Below are 18,472 nucleotides of genomic sequence, written 5' to 3' on the forward strand. Positions count from 1 at the left end.
ACATTGCTCTACCTTTGTGCTTTGCTTCTGTTGCCCATGCTGATCGGATATTTCACCCCGTTTGGTGGAGAAGGCATTGTTGGGGGAGGCCACTTTTGTGAGCTGATACTCATTGAAGGCAAGGGGAAGTAGTTTCTAGTTAGAGGAAATGAAATGGTGTGCCCTTTCATTTTAGAGTGTTTGTTCTTTAATTTTGCAGTGTTTTTCATTAAAAAGTCTATGTGAAACTTTCAAGACATTTGTATTTTAAGTGCTTTTCAGATCCACTCACGTTTTAACATTTAGAGATTTGGGGCTATCATTGCAGGATTTTTTTCAGGCAGTCACCCACATGAACTTGCTTATCATAACAACACATCCTAAGACTTATTACTAACCCCAAACAGATTATTAACTCCATTCCTGGACATTCCAGTTCCAGAGGTTTGTGGCAGTACTTTGATTTCCTGGCAAATTCTCCAGGTAGTCCATGGGCTCAGGCAGACACAGGAAACCCAGGAGAGCTAAAGTTCTCACTCAGCTCTCTGGATGGTGACCGCCCGGAAAGTCAGTGGCATATCTGATCTGCCTTTCTGAAGTCCAAAGTGCGTTCAGTGATGTAGCACAGCGTCTCCCAGGAAACTGCGTGGTAGGTAGCCCAGGGTTCAGATGTCAGTCAGTCCTCTGTCCAGATGCCCGGACCTCAGGGATGGCTTCCTAGTGAGGTCTCTAGCACAAAGCCAACTGAGGAAACTTTCGTCCCTCCTGACAGAATTTGCCCTTGCTCAGGCTTCAGAACCATGCTCTCTGATACTGTGGTCACTAGGCGCATACAGCTATTTCAATTTAAATAAATAAAAATTAAAAATTCAGTTTCTCAGTCCCAGTAGCTACATTTCAGGTGCTCAGTGGCCATATATGCTTTATTGATGAGCACAGTGATTAGAGCATTTCCATCATCACATGAAGTTCTGCTGGATGGTGCTGCTGTACAGTTTCGTTCCATGGTTTACCTTTTCTGCATTTGTCCCAGCTAGTGGCAGTGGCGAATGGAGATCAGTGGCGAGACCACGTGTTGTCTGTCACGGGCATAGTGCAGTCTAAAAGGGCCTTTGACCGTAGAGTACAGGGTTTGCAAAGTGGTACCAGTTTACTGATTCTTTGAGGTCAAAATTTAATAACATGATTTTACTTCTGTATCATAAATCTGTCGTCATCCTGGTGGAGTAGTAGTATTAGAAAGATGGCCCTCATAAGAAATTTTCTTATTAACATGATATATGGCTTGTAATCACACACCTACAATCTCACTGAAACAAAATCACAAATATTTAGTTTTTCTTAGATTATATAAACTGTTTCTAGATAGGAGTACACAGTGATGAATGGTAATGTCTAAAAAGTTCTTAATTGATGCACATGTAGTTATTTTCATAAATATTGTCATTTAACCTGTATTTTGCAATTTGAGAAATTTGAGGTGAACATATTTAGCTCCCTCTTCTGGTTTATTATGAGAAAAAGCTTTTATTTAAAGTGGTTTCATTTTTTTTTTGGACTAAGAATACAGTTATCGATGTAATGTTGACAGACATTTGTGTCATCCAATAAGATTTTTTCTTTTGTATTATTATAATTACTAAACCATGTAAATATAGCATTGGAAAATGGGTTTCTGAAAGCATCACATTTCTAAAGATATTTATTGACCAAAATAATGTAAGCAAATCAAGGCTTCGACAGCAAGCACATGGGGACTTCTCCTGAGGGTCAGGTGGCCTGTGGTCATGTGCACTGGGTTCTGGATCTGCTGCTGGCCCACCCCTGACATTTGTGGGGCTTGGGCCAAGAGTGCAAAAGGAGACCTGCACACCCTGTGTCTGAATATGTTAAAGTTATAAGTCATGCTAACAAACTGTTCCATAAAATCTGTTCTAGTCTCCTGCCTGGACAGTCATTTCTTCATAATGACCAGGAAGCTAGATTTGAATTTAGATTTCTTGGGCCCCAAGTTCTGCCCCAGAGCGTGGCTTTTCAGGGGCCTTGCACATCCAAACGTGTTCCATCCTGACTCCTCAGGCTGGAGGGCACCCCGGTAGGGAGGTCTGCCCTGGGGAGGGTGGACCTGGGGAAGAGGCCCTGAGAAGCCACTGGGGCAAAGCATTTTGGGATCCCTAGTAAGTATTCTGAGAGTGTCCTAGGAGAGAAGGCCATGTCTCCCTGGCCCCCCAAACTCCTGACACTGTGGGAAGAGGCCCAGAGAGGAGCCTTCTAAAGGGCAGGGCTGGGCACAGGGCTGTCTCTAACCGGGGCCTGAGTTCTGCTGTCAGATAGAATTACATTATTTTGTATTTAAATTTTCTTCATTGTTGTTCAATGTACTTGATGGCTGCAAAGTAAACATAGTCACCGGATTTTGTTTATTTGCAGCTTTGGCCCTTCCAGATCTCGCAGAACAGTTTGCCCCTCCTGACATTGCTCCACCTCTTCTTATCAAGCTAGTAGAAGCCATCGAAAAGAAAGGTAATTCGACGAGTAGAGGGAGTGAGTTAACTTGTTATAAACCTTGTCTCATGGGTGCTAAAATTTGTGTTTGTCTTTTGGGCACTCATTAAATACCTGTGCTAGACACACAGCAGTTTGTGCTGTGTACGGGGGACAAAATCTTGGTCTGATTTCTAACTCCATATTAACGTGTAGTTCCTGTATGGGAACTATTAAGTTCTCCATAATTTAAGAAATATAATCAACTGGTTCCTTAGTGGCCAGAAGATTTTGCCAAAATTATTGACATGCCAGATAAGATGAATAGTAGGAGTTGACTTCCAAGAATATTTGGTACACGTCTAGAATAGATACTGGATGGAAGCTGGAATGTCTTTCTGGCAGCCGGCTCGCAGGTTCTCCAGAGAGCTGTGTTTTGCATACTCTCTCTGTTTTGTGTCCTAGGTCTGGAATGTTCAACTCTATACAGAACACAGAGCTCCAGCAACCCAGCAGAATTACGACAGCTTCTTGATTGTGGTGAGTGTCTTGGAACTACAGATACAAATGACAAGGACAGTTCTTACCTTTCTGTGTCGGGTCAAGCACGAAACACTTGAATTTAAAACCATGCAACATTCTAAGTTTGAAGGGAGCCCAGAAATCAAGCCTAGTTCCCTCTGCCCTATTACGGTAGCAGTGCAGACCTTTGATGTCTGTCTCCTGTGCTGGGGCGTGTGTGCATGCCTGCCTGTACACATGCTGGTCGTCATCACAGCCAGGAGCCTCTGGCTCCTGCTGGAGTTGCAGGGGAGAGAAACAGCCTCTTGGGATTTCTCTGACTCTGCATATCTACCATCTTTCTCTGACCCTGCATCTGGCTACATCCAATTCATCTGGATCAGTTTAAAAAATATTTTTAAGTCTGTGTCATTTAACAAATGTCTCTTTTGACCCTTTCCCTTTCTCTCTCTTTTTCCTTTTCATTCTGTTTTGCTTTCTTCCTTTCTCATTTGCTTGTTGTTCATGCCATATTTACATTAGCATCACAATATTGTTGTGTTCCATGGTGTACCGGTAAACCAGCTCTGAGGGAGGAGAAAAAACCCTGGTTTGTTGCATTTGCCCATTTCCATGGTGTAAATATCCTCATCATGATCAATTTCAGCTCTCATGTTACCACTGAACTCCAACTTGGGCAGAATCGGGCACAGTGCCAGTGGCCCTTGTGAGTGGGTGCAGCCCAGCTCCTGCACACCATTGGTTAAATGACATCAATTTATTCAGCCAGGTGGTGATTCTATTATTTGTCCTTTCCCTCCTTTGCCATCAGAATAAAACTGTACGTGTGTGAATGTGAGTACATTCACTTGCCATCATTCTGGCAAGGCATCTTTTTTTATCAGCTTCTAGAATCTCTCAGATCCTTCATTCCTTTCCAACGGTTTTCACTTTAGAAAAATAATTTTATGCCTCACACTATTTTCACTGATGTATGTTTGAATGAAAAAGATTGAAACCCGTTTTTGGAAGAAGCTCTTTGAGACATGTGTAAAGAAGGTCTACCTGGTAGTTAACAAATGAAAATTCAGAGTGTGAGGCAGCTTCAAAATGAGGCAGCTTATGAAAATTTTTAGAAAAGAGGTTTCTGGGGAAAAAGAAGGAGATTAGATCTTTATCAGTGAATAGTTTCACTTGAAATGCTCCACCCCAATGTTTGAAGCTTAAAAATAATTTTTTTAACTTTTATTTTTTTCCTTTGTACATGGAAATCAGGTTACCCTTGTACAGGGTATATCCTCTTTGCTGCTGTGTCTCCTGTCTTACCCACAGAGTAGGTCACTAGAAGTTAACTGGCATAAAATTAGAGGTGAAAGACATGTTTTTCTTTTTTCTTAACAGCTTTACTAGGGTGTTAAGGAAACACTGAATTTTGTTTTTAGCCAATTGAAATAGCGATACTTGTTTTGGTCAGAAAATCGGTCAAGTTGAACATGTCACAGGAAATGTTCAGACATCAGAGACTGATGAAAGGGGAGTTATTTGAGAAATAGTGGTTGAGTTTTTAAATGTGACCAAACACAAATGATGCAGTTTAGCTTTAAAAAAAATCTTTACACCACTTGTGAGATGGAATAAACAACCAAATTCACGTCAACAATATATTTTGACAGACGGATTTCCTTCCCTGTCTGAGACCAAAACACATAGAACACTGGTCTCATTTGGATTCTGTACGATACTATGAAAATGAATTTTGTGGCACAAAAAAAAAGTAAACATTATCTAAATATAGGAGTTGATCCACCAGAGCTCTTTGCAGCTTGAGAATTTTTCAATTCATAAAAATATTGTTGTGTGCTGGAAGAAGCTCACAGATGAGTCACTTACACTAAGCAAAGTGAAGAAACATGATCTTTTAACCAACCCTGTAGATTACCAGCGTCTGGAAAGGACAGGCAGGAAGGCAGCAGCCCACTCTGGCTGCCACCTGCTAAGGTCTTTCCTTTCGTCCACATTTGAACCTTGTGCCACGAGGACTCATTTCTACCGATGGCAAAGCTCTGACTTGCACCCAAATCGTTCTGACTTCAAAAGTCCTTATACTTTTCTCCCCACTATCTTGTCCCAAAATGAATTATTTCTTTCATTTCTCTTTTAAATTTTAAAGGTTGGAATTTTTTCCTGACTGTTTTGGTTTTCCTTAACCTGAATCAGGCTTTATCTTTAAAAGTTTTCATTAAAAAAAATACATTAACAAGGCTTATTGGGACAGTCATTCACAGTATACACAGAAACAAATCCTTTTGTTGTGCATCTGGAACTAATACAGTATTATATGTCAGTTATACATCAGTGCTTAAAAATTTGGCCTTTTCAATCTCAGCACTATTGACATTTTAGGATGGATAATTCTATGTTGTAGGGGTCTGTCGTGTGCAAGATAGGATGGTTAGCAGTGCCCCTGGCCTCTGCCCTCTAGATGCCATTGTCCCCCTGGTTGGGACCAAAAATGTCTCCATAACATTGCCCGCAAAACCGAGAACTACTAACACAGCTAGAGATCAGCTGAGGAGAGGACACCGTTCCAGCTGGAGGAAGGGTGAAGCGCTGGAGAGTTTACTGGCTCCCTGCCATGAGCAGACTCACTGTGAAGTTGGGGAGGAGAGGATGTACACTCCCCCGACCTAGACCTAAAGAGTGTATACCTCTCACCTAGCTAGCTTCAAAAGTCATACATGGCTCTTGGGAGAGGTGTAATGCAAAAAGGGGCACACAGGACAGAAATCAGAAACTCGAAGAAGCTTTGGAAGTTACATTAAAAAGATAATAGAACATCTTATGTCACCAACTCTAGCAGAATTTGACATAAGGTGACCTTATGCAAAGACTTGCCAAAGACTTGAAATAAGGCTATTTCATCCGAAGACGACAAAGGCTCTTTGGGATGCCCCTCGTGTACAATGTTAACGCACCAAAGCCCTACTCTAAGGACTTTTTATAGTTCAGTCCACAGATGTCAAACAGGCACATTCTATGTGCTGGGCTGGGCCTGGGGGAGCCAGCGGGACAGGTAAGAGCCGGAGTCTGTGCCCTTGAGGTGCTGTCAGTGTGGCAGGGAGACACATCATTAGCATACTGTTCACGAAGTGTCGTGGCAGAGATACAACTCATCAGCACTGCTCTTGCGCAGAGAACATAGCAGAAACCCTGTTTCCTGGAGGGACGCATGGAATATTTATTGTCTCAGTGTTTATACCATATCACCTATTCGTGTATCACACTTTAAAGGGTGACAAATTAAGCAATTTTAGTTTGCTAGCAAAGAGACATGGTAAGTGAAGTGTATGGGCGAAGTGTGAGGGGCAGGCAGCGGCGTGCCCACCACCAGGGGCTGTGGAGGAATGTTCCTGTGGTGATGCACGCACGGCTTTGCCTGACAGTCCCCCGTGAGGAGCTGCACTCCTTCCGAGGTGGCTGCTTGATGCACAGACCCGGTGTCACCTTCCCCGGGCTTGTTAGGGACACCATACCTCTCATCAGTCCCCTGTAGGACATTTAAGTGATTTAACCCTTTGATTCTCTCCCTGTTAGGTTTAATAATTCTTTAGTCAAACTAACCTGTCCCCATTTTCTGTGAGATGCACTCTTCTGAGCTATATGGTGTTGTGTGGTTATCTTTTATAAAATCTGCCTGGTGAGTTGGGCAAGTTTGGATTATGATAAGTTTGTGTCCAAGGAACATTTGCAGCTTCAGGCTCAACCTAGCGTGATTTATAATATCACACCTGGGTCTCGGTATCCAGAATACCACCTTCTCCTACTCATGCTCTAACACCCTCGAGTAAACTTTGATTCTTTCTCATTCTCTCCTAGATCCCAACCTCTTCCAATCAGTCACTACAGTATGTTAGTTCTTGCTAATGTCTCACACATTTCTAGCTGTATCAGAATTCAGATTAACAAAAGTGTTATCTTCACTTCCAACAGCTCTGCTTTTCAACTTATTTGTAACACCACAACTCCTAATGTCTTGTTTAAAAATGTGGCATTTTGTCCATCAGCTCACCTTTTCTCCATTGAGTCTCCAGATAGTTTTCAAGTGACCCTTCGTGTCACTAGGGTGCATCCATCAGCAGCAGCCAAATGCCTCTCATTTCTAGATGGCCATTCCTGCCGTCCCCCCCTCCCCCGTTTCCTTGCCTTCTGCTGGGCCCTGTGTCTCTTCCAGCTCAAGCCCTCACAGAGACACTTCGATCCACATCACCGCATTACTGAATGACCTGATCTCTTTTGCAGCGGAAAGGTTTATTGGACAGATACGCTCATCTTCTCATTCTTCTGAGACAGTTAGAACCCACTGGTTAGATTAGTAACACCCGCCCTGGCTGGTGTAGCTCAGTGGATTGAGCGCGGGCTGCGAACCAAAGTGTCGCAGGTTCGATTCCCAGTCAGGGCACATGCCTGGGTTGCAGGCCATGGCCCCCAGCAACCGCACATCAATGTTTCTCTCTCTCTCTTTCTCCCTCCCTTCCCTCTCTGGAAATAAATAAACAAAACCTTTAAAAAAAAAAGATTAGTAACACCCTAATCATAAGGCCCTGTCAGAATTAGGGAGAGATGTTCTAAAGATGCTCAAGTTATTTTCATGGATATCCTTGAGATTGCTAAAATTCTATACCTTACTGTCCAATCAGTCTCTCTGTCAGGTTAAATTTATATTAATTCTGAAATAAAGGATTTAGCAACTCAAATTTTCAGAATTCTGTGGATTTGCATTTCACATTTTCTTGTTGAGGTTTTAGGAAGCATACTATATGATTAGCCAACCCCTGGGCAGAACTCTCAGTGGGGCAAAACTACCCTCTAAAGGGTATTTGGAAATGTTTTTGGGGATTACATTAGTCTGCTAGGGCTGCTATAACAAAATCACACAGACCGAGTGGCTTAAAAAATAGCATCCTATTTTATCCACAGTTCCCGTGGCTAGAAGTCCCAGATCAAGGCAGGTTTGGCTTCTTCTGAGACCTGTCTCCTTGGCTTACAGATGGCTGCCTTCTTGCGGTGTCCTCACATGGCATTTCCTCTGTGTGTGCACCCCTGGTGTCTTTGTGCATCTAAATTTCCTTGTTTCTTATAAGAACACCAGTCAGATTGGGTCAGGGCCCACCATAGTGGTCTCATGTTAACTTAAAGCCTCTTTAAGACCTGCCCCCAAATACAGTCACGTTCTGAGGTAGTGGGAGTGGGGTCTTCAACTTATGGGTTATGGGCACAAAGTCTGGGAATATGCTCCTGACATCCTGGGCAAGGGCCATCCTGCTAAATGCTTACTGTGTTGGGGACAGGCCCATACAAAGAAAAATTGTTCTGTTCGAAATGCAAGGAGCAGCCCCTGTGAGAAACCCATACTGGTCCTCATTGCTTCCTTTCATATGTCATATTGAAGTCAGACATTCAGAAAATTGGCCCAACCAACGTATAAAATGTCTGAACTAATTTTTTTTTAAATGTTTCTATCATAGATGCCGCCTCCATGGACTTGGAAACAGTTGATGTTCAAGTTTTAGCAGATGCTTTCAAACGCTATCTCTTGGACCTGCCGAATCCTGTCATTCCAGTAGCTGTTTACAATGAGATGATTTCTTTAGCCCAAGGTTTGTTTTCTCTTCTGAGAGCCTCATTGAACACATACTAAGATGATGTGCTTGTAACATCTGCATATGAAGAGATAGTTTCTAGAAAATGTTAAGAATCTTTCCTCCCACCCCTGCCTACCCTTGACCCCTCCCCCACGAACCTGCCCCCCTACTCCCACCAGTTCAACTTCTCTCCATTAGCATCCAATAGAACAGGGGTCCCCAGCCTCCCTCCGCCCCCATCCATAGCATGACCACCTGAGCTCCACATCCTGTCTCCCCCTCCCCAACCTTGGTCTGTGGAAAAATTGTCTTCCACGAAACCAGTACCTAGTGCCAAAAATGTTGGGGACTGCTGCAGTAGAACACTCAAAATTCTCATTTGCTCAGGGAGACTGTCCACATGTTCAAATGGCTAATTGTTAACCTTTATCAGCATTAACAAAGCTCATTATGTCAATGGAGGCCACGGTGTTCCAAGTGGCATCCTTGGGTTCAAGGATGGGGGCTAGAACCCAGTGACTGGGGATGTTCTTATCATCTTCAAGTGGCCATTACAGAAGTGTTGAGGGAAAGGACTCTCAGTTTTAAGAGCTAATGCTCAGTTAGAGTGCTTTGGGGACAGGAAATTGTGGTTTGTAACCTTCAAAGTTAAAACCTGTGATACTTATCTGATGTTCCTCCAACTCAGCCAATCACACTTGCAGCTGCTTCATAGAGGGCAGATTTCTACCAGAACACCCTGAACCTCTTGTGTTTTTTTTTTTTTTACACCAAGAGCTTCTTACATTTCCATTTGACTTGAGATTTCTACTTTCTCACAATGCCTTTTCTAATGAGAAGAACGAATGGACTGTCTGCTTCTCCTGATGACTTTGTTCTGAATGACTCCTTTTTCTATAGCTAGGAGAGCAGAAATTTTCTAGGCATTTATTCAGTGATACTTAGAAACAGTCTCTTATTTTTTCCTCATTTCTGTTTTTATTTTAACTTGTAGAAGTTCAAAGCTCAGAAGAATATATCCAGCTGTTGAAGAAGCTCATTAGGTCACCTAACATACCTCATCAGTATTGGCTTACACTTCAGTATTTGCTAAAACATTTCTTCAAGCTCTCCCAAAGCTCCAGCAAAAACCTTCTGACTGCAAGAGTGCTCTCTGAACTTTTCAGCCCTCTGCTTTTCAGATTCCCAGCAGCCAGGTAAGTGAGAGAAGAGAAACGCGTGTCTTTGGGTGGTGAGGGTGGTCCTGGGCCGACGACGGGCTGTTACCCTTGCTCTGAAGACACTGGCTCCCCGATGCATGTGCATGTTAACACTGGGATGTGGGTAAATGAAAATGAGCGTGTCGTTTAGGGAAAACGTTTCTAATAGAACTCTTTTTTTATTTTTTTTAGCTCTGAGAATACTGAACACCTCATAAAAGCTGTAGAAATCTTAATCTCAACAGAATGGAACGAACGACAGCCTGCACCAGGTAATGATGCCCTTGGAACATTCGCGCTTCTCTCATTGCTCGGTTGTGAGAGCCTGAAAAATGGTGGCTTCGGACTTCATCTGAAATAACATAAGTTTCTTGTGGAACTGAGATCCACAATAACATGGGTTCTCGTGATTAAAGAAAAAGTAGCTGCATGGTAGTGTGGCTAGTGTATGTCATCCATATTTCAGTGTCTGCGGATTTTAAACTGTCCTGCTTCTAGATGATGCCTGTTGGGAGAGCACTCTGTTCCCATCACCTTTCATGCTTCTCGCCGTGCATAAATTATGGAGCTCGTTTTAGCTGTTGACATTTTTGTTTATCTTTCTAATATTTAGAAAGCAGGGGATTTATAATTACTATATAATTTAAAGTATTTGGGAATGTGTTTTTTGGAAGCAGGTCTGCTGAGAAATGTCTGTCAAAGTAAACATTTTCAATAATGCAAGCAGTATGGAACCAGGGTGCTCGCTGTGGCAAGTCAGAGCAAGCCAGGCACTTCTTTGAAAGCAGGCTGGCATTCAGTTAGCCATTTAACAAAGCAGGAAACACAGACCGTGTTAGCAGTGGGCTTAATTTAAACTGATGCACTTTTCTTTGACTGTGGAAAGCCTAAACAACCTTCGTTTGCTATATATACTGGTTAAAAGCAGGTCATTTAGAATAGTGATTAAGGTCCTGTACATGAAGTTTCAGGACCAGTAAAAGGTGTTGCTTGTAATTTTAATTTATGCCTGGAATTTAAATAAAGCCTCAAAGGAGGCTGCTGTGAGCTACCACATGTATCTCTGTGTGTGCAGGCGTGGGGACCCAGGTGTCAGTGTCATGCAGTGGAGACCGGAGCTGTGCTCTCTCAGGTGTTCCATGGCCAGGGTTGGTTGTTTGCTTTTGGAAGGTGCAGACTGAGAGAGGCGAGGGCCTGTGCTGAAAACCCACCTGTAGGGTTGAGTTAAAACGCGGCAGGTATTGGGCAGATCTTCTGTGGACAAACCCAAGATGTGGTCTGCAGCAGTAAGAGGAGGGCAGCAGAACCATATGTAAGGCACGTGTGGTATGTTCCACATCACAGCAAGCAGGATGTCCCATAGGTAGACCCCGAATTGTAGGTAAACTGCATCAGAGATGGTTGTCCACAGAGATGGCCTAGGGCTGAAGTCCAGGGCGTGGCCCAAAGATTTCATCTCCTGTGAGCACTTGGGTCATTGTTTATGGGTCCTGGAGCTCAGTGTTGATGCTCAGAGGCTGCCTGTGGGCTCAGCAGGGAAGACCGCAGTGACGTTAGAAGGACCCTGTGATAAGGGGTCGGGGCAGGTGTGGAGCGTGATGCTTTAGGCATTTGTTGGTGGCCTTCCCTAAACTAATCACATGGGTGGGGAGGAAGAGGGCTAACAAGAACCAAGCAAATCTCTGGGCCAAGGGCTGGGCTATGATCTTTCACTTCCCCCTGACTGGTGTGGCAGTCTGACTCAGGCCCTAGGGAGAGCGGGGCCCTGCTGGCAGGGAAGGGCTGAGTGGCGGTCCAGGCCTTAGTGGCTCCCCCTCTGAAGAGAGAAGACGTGGAAGCTGAATGCCAGGCAGGGTGTGACAGATACCCACAAATGAATGTATCACATGGAGTTTTTGAGCATCTCCACTACACAGGGTATAGTAGGATCCATAGTGGAGATGAATGAGTCTGACCAGTGTAAACTGGTTAAATGTCTTTATCAGTTTCTGCCTAATTCTGCCACAGAAAAGATTCATCTGCAACCGTTTTCATAATGCACACTTAAAACTGCTCGATATGTCATGGACCCTGCCCACATGCTTGTATAAGAAATTGGTGTGCCAATTGCAAAGGCAGATTAGTTTCATCAGCTCTGTTGAAGAATGATAAATAAAGCCTTGAACATTTGCTAGACCATCCCAGAATTCATTCAGCCTCATCAAAAAAAAATGAATGCAAGTCATTTTAAACCCTGGTCTGAGCCATTTTCCCCTTTGTGTGATATCTCTTAGTGCTGTTCTGGAAATTATATAGGCCCTTTGGAATTAAACAGATACTTCAGTGTCTCTCACTTGTGAAAATATACTGCCCCGTCCAGGAAAACCGCCTCATCCTGAACACCTTAGTTCGCAGGCATGGCTCCAGTGCAGATGATTGGCAGGAGGCCCTGGGTCAGAGAAATGATTTCTTAGGCCTGGTGGGAAAGTGACATTTTCGTAGAGTCCTCCATCATTGCCCCTGCCTGTGCTGGCACCAGAGGACTTTAGAAGCACAACACCCAGCATCTCCCTAACCAGTCACAAATCATTCACTTGCAATAACTTTATTGTTATGAATAGAAACGAACACATGAATGACATTTGTCAGAGGGGGTAGCAAGACTGTTACGGGGCAGAGAGACATGTTGGCGAGTTTTTCCCAGGTAGAACTTGCAGGGAGAGACAACACTGATGATGACTGAGGCAGAGCGTCAGTTGGGGGAGGACCCATTATTAGCACATGGCGCCTAATTAAATACTAGATGGAAGGGCCTGTACTGCAAGTACAAAATGAATTTTAGGGATGTGATTGGGGCTCTTTTAGAGTAATTGAGTAGACAGAAAAAGCTCATGGAAAAAAATAAGACTTGAAATGGGCTTTGAATAATAGGTACAATTTGAATAGAGGAAGGAGAAATAGGTTTTCAGTCCAAGGAGTTTCAAAGATTTATTCAAGATAAATTGCAAAGTACAAAAATAATGGCTTGAAATTTTTATCAGATTCTAAAGAGCAGGAAATATTTTCAGTGACAGTATCATAAAAAGCATCACGCCAGACTTGAAAGCCGTGTCCAGCTCTCCGCACACGTGAAGAAGGTAAAGCCAGCTGGGGCTAGCTAAGCGTTTCACCTGGCGTCACCCAGCCCACGTGGGCCAGGGCCAGGCCTGGGCAAGGACTCCCGGCGGCCGCCCCGTCCGCTGCCCCCACAGCCTGGGGTTTTGGAACCTTTGTGAGCAACGAACGGTGCTGTTTCTAGTGTCCAGTCACCAGCCCCCGAGTCTCCAGCAAGTCGTGAACTAAGAATAGGTGACATTTGCTCCCCTGGGTCACACATAGTAAAGAGCCACATGCAGTTTTTATACCTTTTGGGAGAAGGCTCCAGATCACTCCCTCTGCCGGTTAATGCCGTGGAAAGAACCTTGTGAGTCAAATAGAACTGGGTTTGAATTTCAACTCTTCCTCCTTACTTGCCAAGTTTGTTATCAAGTAACTCAACCTTTCCAAACTGTTTTCCGGTCTGTGAAATTGGAATAATGCCTCTGTCCTGGGGTTGTTGTGAGAACTAAATGAGGTGCTAGGCACTGAAGCTCATGACCTGAGAGTATGTCTCTACTGTCTGTTGTGGCAACTCCAGTTTTTTAGGGCCCTGCCAGAGCTCACCTCGCCCTGTAGTTCGACTCCACCACTCCTGGTGAGTGCTGTCGGAATCCTGTCGGGCCATTCTCCCCACTGACCCCACATTCCCAGCCAGTAGAGACAGGCCCCTGGGAGCCTGCAGGGGCTTTAATGCAAATGTGAAAAAGATATTCACTGGGTAGGTGCTGCCTCCTGGGTGCACACTTAGAGGCAGGAAGGTGCCCTTGTATGATGCCCTTTCCTCTCTGTGTGGTGTGCTGCATGGAGGGGCCTGGATTTTAGTGCCAGCTCCTCCTGCCACTTTGCCCAGGTGCCTTTACCCAGCGCACAGAGTGTGCATCTGTACACAGCAGCCCCAGACAGTGCCATCCGCTTTGTGGCCAAGTGGGTCCTCCCCCTGCTTGCAGTGCAGGCTGACGACTTGTCAGTGTGTTTCTGCCCCAAAGCCCCTTGTCCTTGTACTCTTAACTGTTCTCAGCTGCTCAACCACATTTCTCATGGAGAAGGGCCACTCCTTTTGAGCTCTTCCCAGCATAGAACAGGGCACAGAATGATAATCATCCAAATGAATTGCTTTTAAATATATAAGTGCCTCAACTTTCAAAGAACTTTGACATGCCATGTCATTTAATGCGTCTAGCAAACCTGCAAAGCAAGGATTCTCCCCTTATGGGGGGAAAGTAAGGTTTGAGGGGTTAAGCACACAGTAAGTGCTATTTCCTTTGTTACTAAAAATCTTAAACATATTTACAGCTGAAGAGCAGGTTTTCTTGAATCATTGTATTATGTCTACGCTATAATACTTAGGTAGCTAAGGTAGATTGCTATAGTGCAGCTAAGGTAAAAACAGGACTGTTTAACATGGGGTGCCTTGAATGGAACCCATTATAAGCATATTTACATATTTCAGATTTCATGGATACATTCAGAAATATTAATGTAGCATAATTGAAGTCTGATATTGCACCCTCAAGCCCAGAGTGGAAAATAAATGCGTCTTTCTCCCCCCTGCTCTCCTACACCTGTCAGAGTTAATTTTTAACCACTGGCGCATTGCAAAACATTCATCCTAAAGAGCCTGATTCATAAATCTTGTTTTAAATGCTCTGGGCTTGCTTTTCACCCAAGACTAAAGCAAGCACTAAGGTAGAGGGAAATGACTTTCAAAGAGTTTTACTCTTCTCTGATTTATTTTTTATTGAGTTTAAAATGTGGTCTGACATTAGAGGATTGTTTCAAAGGTGAGAAATGAAACCTTGAAAAAATGCATGCGTACATTTAGATGGGGAGGAATAAAGAGAGGCGAGCCATATAGGGTTATGCATTGACAAGTAGGAAGTTTTCTCTGTGCTCTGAAAAAGAGACATATTTCAGGGTGCGTGTATTGGTGGAGTGTAGCTGTTTTACTTCTGTTTTCACAGTGCAGCCTGTCTTTCAAGGGACAGTGTCTGAGAAGAAAATAACAGGGCACGCCTTTTCAGATATTTTGTAGGAAGTGTCGTTTTTGTGCGTGTGTAAACCTGAGTTTATTTAGAAAGGCAAATGGACACTGTTCTCAGTGCAGGGTCATTAAGAGAGCTGGATGCGGAGTGATGAATTTGCGTCCTCCTGAAAAGCCCTTCCTCTGTCTTAAGTTGTCTTAAGTCAGAGGTATAAAGGGAGGCATTCATTCACTTAACCCTTAAACAGCGGTTTGGGTTCATTTTTTTTTCACACAGATTTTTTTTTAAGTGGTCTTTTGTTCAGACATGATAGCCCACGAAAACGTGTAAGAAGTACAAGATGAAAGGTGGCTGTGAAACATTCACTGTCTGATGGTGATTTGCACATATGAATACAGTGTTCAGTCTATAACTTTCAAACATATTTTATTGATTAGGGACCTGCTAAGAAGTGAAATATGACCTATTTTTGCCTCTGAAGTGAGTTTTACCAGACTTTGGGGAAAGGAAAAGTAGTAACACATACTGTCTTGAAGAACTCAGAAGGCTAAAATTAGTTTTCAGTTATGTGTGTAAGTTTTCCAGTATGGCTGAGTCTTTGGGTCTTGGATAAATGCTGAAATTTACATACAAGTTTTCTTTCAAGAGCATAGCAGCCACATAAAAAAATATTTCCTAAGTTGTATGACATCTGTGCATTTGATTTATTAGTTATTTGCTAGTGACTCATACAGGTTAAATGACAGTTGAACAATTATTTTGTGTGAAATTTTGGACATAGTGTGAGGTGAATGAAATACACAGAAGCTTACATGTTCCCCCCAACCCCAAGTTAGAGGTCACTGACTCTGTTCTACCAGCAGAGGGCTCCCTTTTTAAGCTAATAAAGAGCATGTGTCCTACAGATCCCTTTTCCAAGATGAAAATTGAATGGGAAAAGACTCAGCTCACACTTTCAGTAATATAATAGAACTTCTATGGTAGATGATTGTACATATTGTGAGAAATCGGAAGCAAAGTTTACAAATCTATTTTAAGACTTTCTCTCTGTAAGTAGAGTGTGTACTGCTTTGCAGTGGATCATTTTTCCCTGAAACAGAAAATATACTGTTGGACTAGAGAGCATATTAATCATAGGTTTTGACTTGAATCATCCTGTGCATCCAGACAGGTATGCTTCAGAGACTGACGTTTCCAAGGTTTCTAGCTTTAGGAAGACCATTTTTTAAATAGACCAAGATTATGTTGCTTCGGATGCAAGGGTATTCTCTGAACTCACCCTGTATCCCTGTAATCAGCCAGCGGGAACTGGAAGGTTCACTTGTACACTGGTTCCCCACCCCACTTGGTAAAGCGGTTTTTCATGTGACATCAATGACACTAAAAGAAAGTTTGTAAAGTCACTTTCGCTGTGAGTTTAGGAGCACTTCGCAGATGTTGCGGGTAATCCCGGAGCTGGCCCCTGGCTGTGCAGACTGTGTGTCAGCACCTTGCTCTTTCTTCATCTCTGCCTGTGGCCACTGGGTCACTTTTCCATACAGAATCTGAGACAGAACCCATATTTCTTCAAAGAGAATGAGAGGGTAGTTTTTTAAAAATTTAAATTAGCTAAAAATAGAAAGCAAAAAGTCAGTTTTGCTGTAGGTGTGAGATTTTTGGCATGAGGCTTAAAAGAAATTAGCTTCAGTTTCACTTGTTAATTTTTACTTTCTCTGGCAGAGGGAAGTGAAGAGCAGGGCCAGTGGGGGGAGAAAAAGAAGTTTAGGACCAAATGTCAGAAGGCTGGGTCCTGGCCCTGGTGCGCAAATCCTGTGCAAACTACGTGCCCCTCAGGGTCGACATTGCATGCCTCTAGCGTGAGGGAATTGCTTGAAGTCATCTCCAAGTTGCACTCTGGTTTTAAAGGTGGTGGTTCTGTGATTTTACACTGGGTTTTGGTTCTTGGAATAATAGTAAAGCTGCTGCAAGTGAAAATTTTCTCAGGTGGAATTTTAATTATTTTGATAGTAGCCCACTAAGTCTGGTTACTGTACCTTTCTCAAATGGAGGACAAACATCCTCCAGAAAGCTGTCCCATATGCCATGCTCCTGCCCTCCCATCCCGCGCTCCATGTGGCCGTCACATGAACTGAAGGCAGAGCCCCTTTTAATTATTACAAAGTCCTATGGCTGTTTAAGCCTGAATTGAAACTGACTTTACAAAAATAGCTGCAGAGAGGGTTTTTTCCTTTCTCCATGTTCACGTGGTGGTGGAGTGCAGTATCCATGCAGAGTTAGAATAGTCTTCCCTAGGACTACTAAATATTTTTTAAATCTGTTCCTTGCCCAGTTGCTGCATAGGGCTTTCCTGTTACACCTGCGGGCTGCCTGTGTTAGTGTGTGGGAGGAGGTGGACCCGAGCAAGGCATGGTGTTCTGGGCCATTCCAAGAGGTTCAGGCCTTTACAAGCAAGGCTTTGATTCTATTTTTTGCTGAACTAGCTCAGCCACTTCCTGTGTTTGGCTGTGCATAGTGCCTCGCTTCACTGTGGCCACTTGAGCCCCGCGAGCCAGCGAGCGCGCTGCCACAGCCAGTCAGACTATTTTAGGTCCCCGCACAATGGCCTTCTCATTTCCTCGGCGAAAATGAGCAAGTTGGGCTGGCATTGGCCACTTGTTAGCAGATGACAACTTTGACTTTGACTTGGGCTCCCCTCCCCGCCCCGAAATCCCTAGCTCAGCAAATATTTGAACCTGCCCAAGTTAATCATGAAGCCGCGATCTTTATCTAAGAGAGCCGTGCAAGCTCCTGGGCCTTTTCCCTCCCCAGTACTGTACCCACATCCAGCGGCTTTCTCCGTGGGGAGCCGGCGGTGAGGGCGCAGCTGCAGCGCTGAGGGCGCTGCTTGGGCTCTGTGCTTGTCCTGTCTGTCCCGGGGTCCTGCGCGTTCTCGGGGGCGCGAGCACCGCCTGCCGGAGCCGAGGGGGGAGACGTGGGGGCTGCTCCTGGTTGCTGGAAGAATAGCTTCTTGGATTTTTTTTTTCATTGTCGGATACAGGCATTCAAAGAGAAACCGTTGAAATGCATAACCTGCAAAGTAAGTTGCTTTTAATTTGTGCACTTCTCTGCTCTTTCGCTATTGCACTAGGGTTTTTTGGGTTTTTGGTTTTTTTTTTTTTTTTTTTGGTTTTTTTTTGCACTTTGAAAGGTTCTTGTGTGCGTGTGTGTCTGTGTGTGTGTCAGAGAAGGGGGGTGGGGGGATTGTAAGCACTCCCTGGAGAGGGCAGATTAGGGGAGATACTCCCCCTTTCCTGGAGGGGCACAGTGTGAGGGAAAGGTGGGGGTTAGGTTGGAAATGGGGAAGGAGGTAATTACAAAGTGCTTTGCTGGAAGTTGGTGCCGGGCCAGGCCTGGGAGAGAGGTGGAAAATCACCTGTCTCCCTGCCCTCCTCCCTGGGTGGCTGTGCCACATGGGCTCTAGGAGCAGGACTGGTTTGCACCAGGTGCTCCCAGGGGCGTGGGGTATTCCTCTGTGGAACACTCCACACCAGCCCAGAAGCTTGCCTCCCTTTCTTTGGGGGGAGGGGAG

At 44.1% G+C, this 18,472-nt stretch overlaps 1 protein-coding gene across 2 annotated transcripts in view; it reads left to right on the plus strand.

Moving 5' to 3' along the window:
- The window catches only part of PIK3R1 (phosphoinositide-3-kinase regulatory subunit 1), an 82,831-nt gene that overhangs the window by 52,247 nt on the left and 12,112 nt on the right, over positions 1 to 18,472 (plus strand). The window contains exons 3-7 of one of the 2 annotated variants that reach the window (XM_028517776.1): positions 2,410 to 2,502; positions 2,929 to 3,003; positions 8,490 to 8,621; positions 9,601 to 9,802; positions 9,998 to 10,077. In XM_028517776.1, the coding sequence (XP_028373577.1) occupies positions 2,410 to 2,502; positions 2,929 to 3,003; positions 8,490 to 8,621; positions 9,601 to 9,802; positions 9,998 to 10,077 (582 nt within the window). Of the gene's footprint in view, positions 1 to 2,409; positions 2,503 to 2,928; positions 3,004 to 8,489; positions 8,622 to 9,600; positions 9,803 to 9,997; positions 10,078 to 17,047; positions 17,981 to 18,472 lie in introns of those variants that run through there. The other variant, XM_028517778.2, reaches the window with a different exon arrangement.

This window comes from Phyllostomus discolor, chromosome 3, assembly GCF_004126475.2.
Source record: "Phyllostomus discolor isolate MPI-MPIP mPhyDis1 chromosome 3, mPhyDis1.pri.v3, whole genome shotgun sequence".
NCBI classification, from domain to species: Eukaryota; Metazoa; Chordata; class Mammalia; order Chiroptera; family Phyllostomidae; genus Phyllostomus; species Phyllostomus discolor.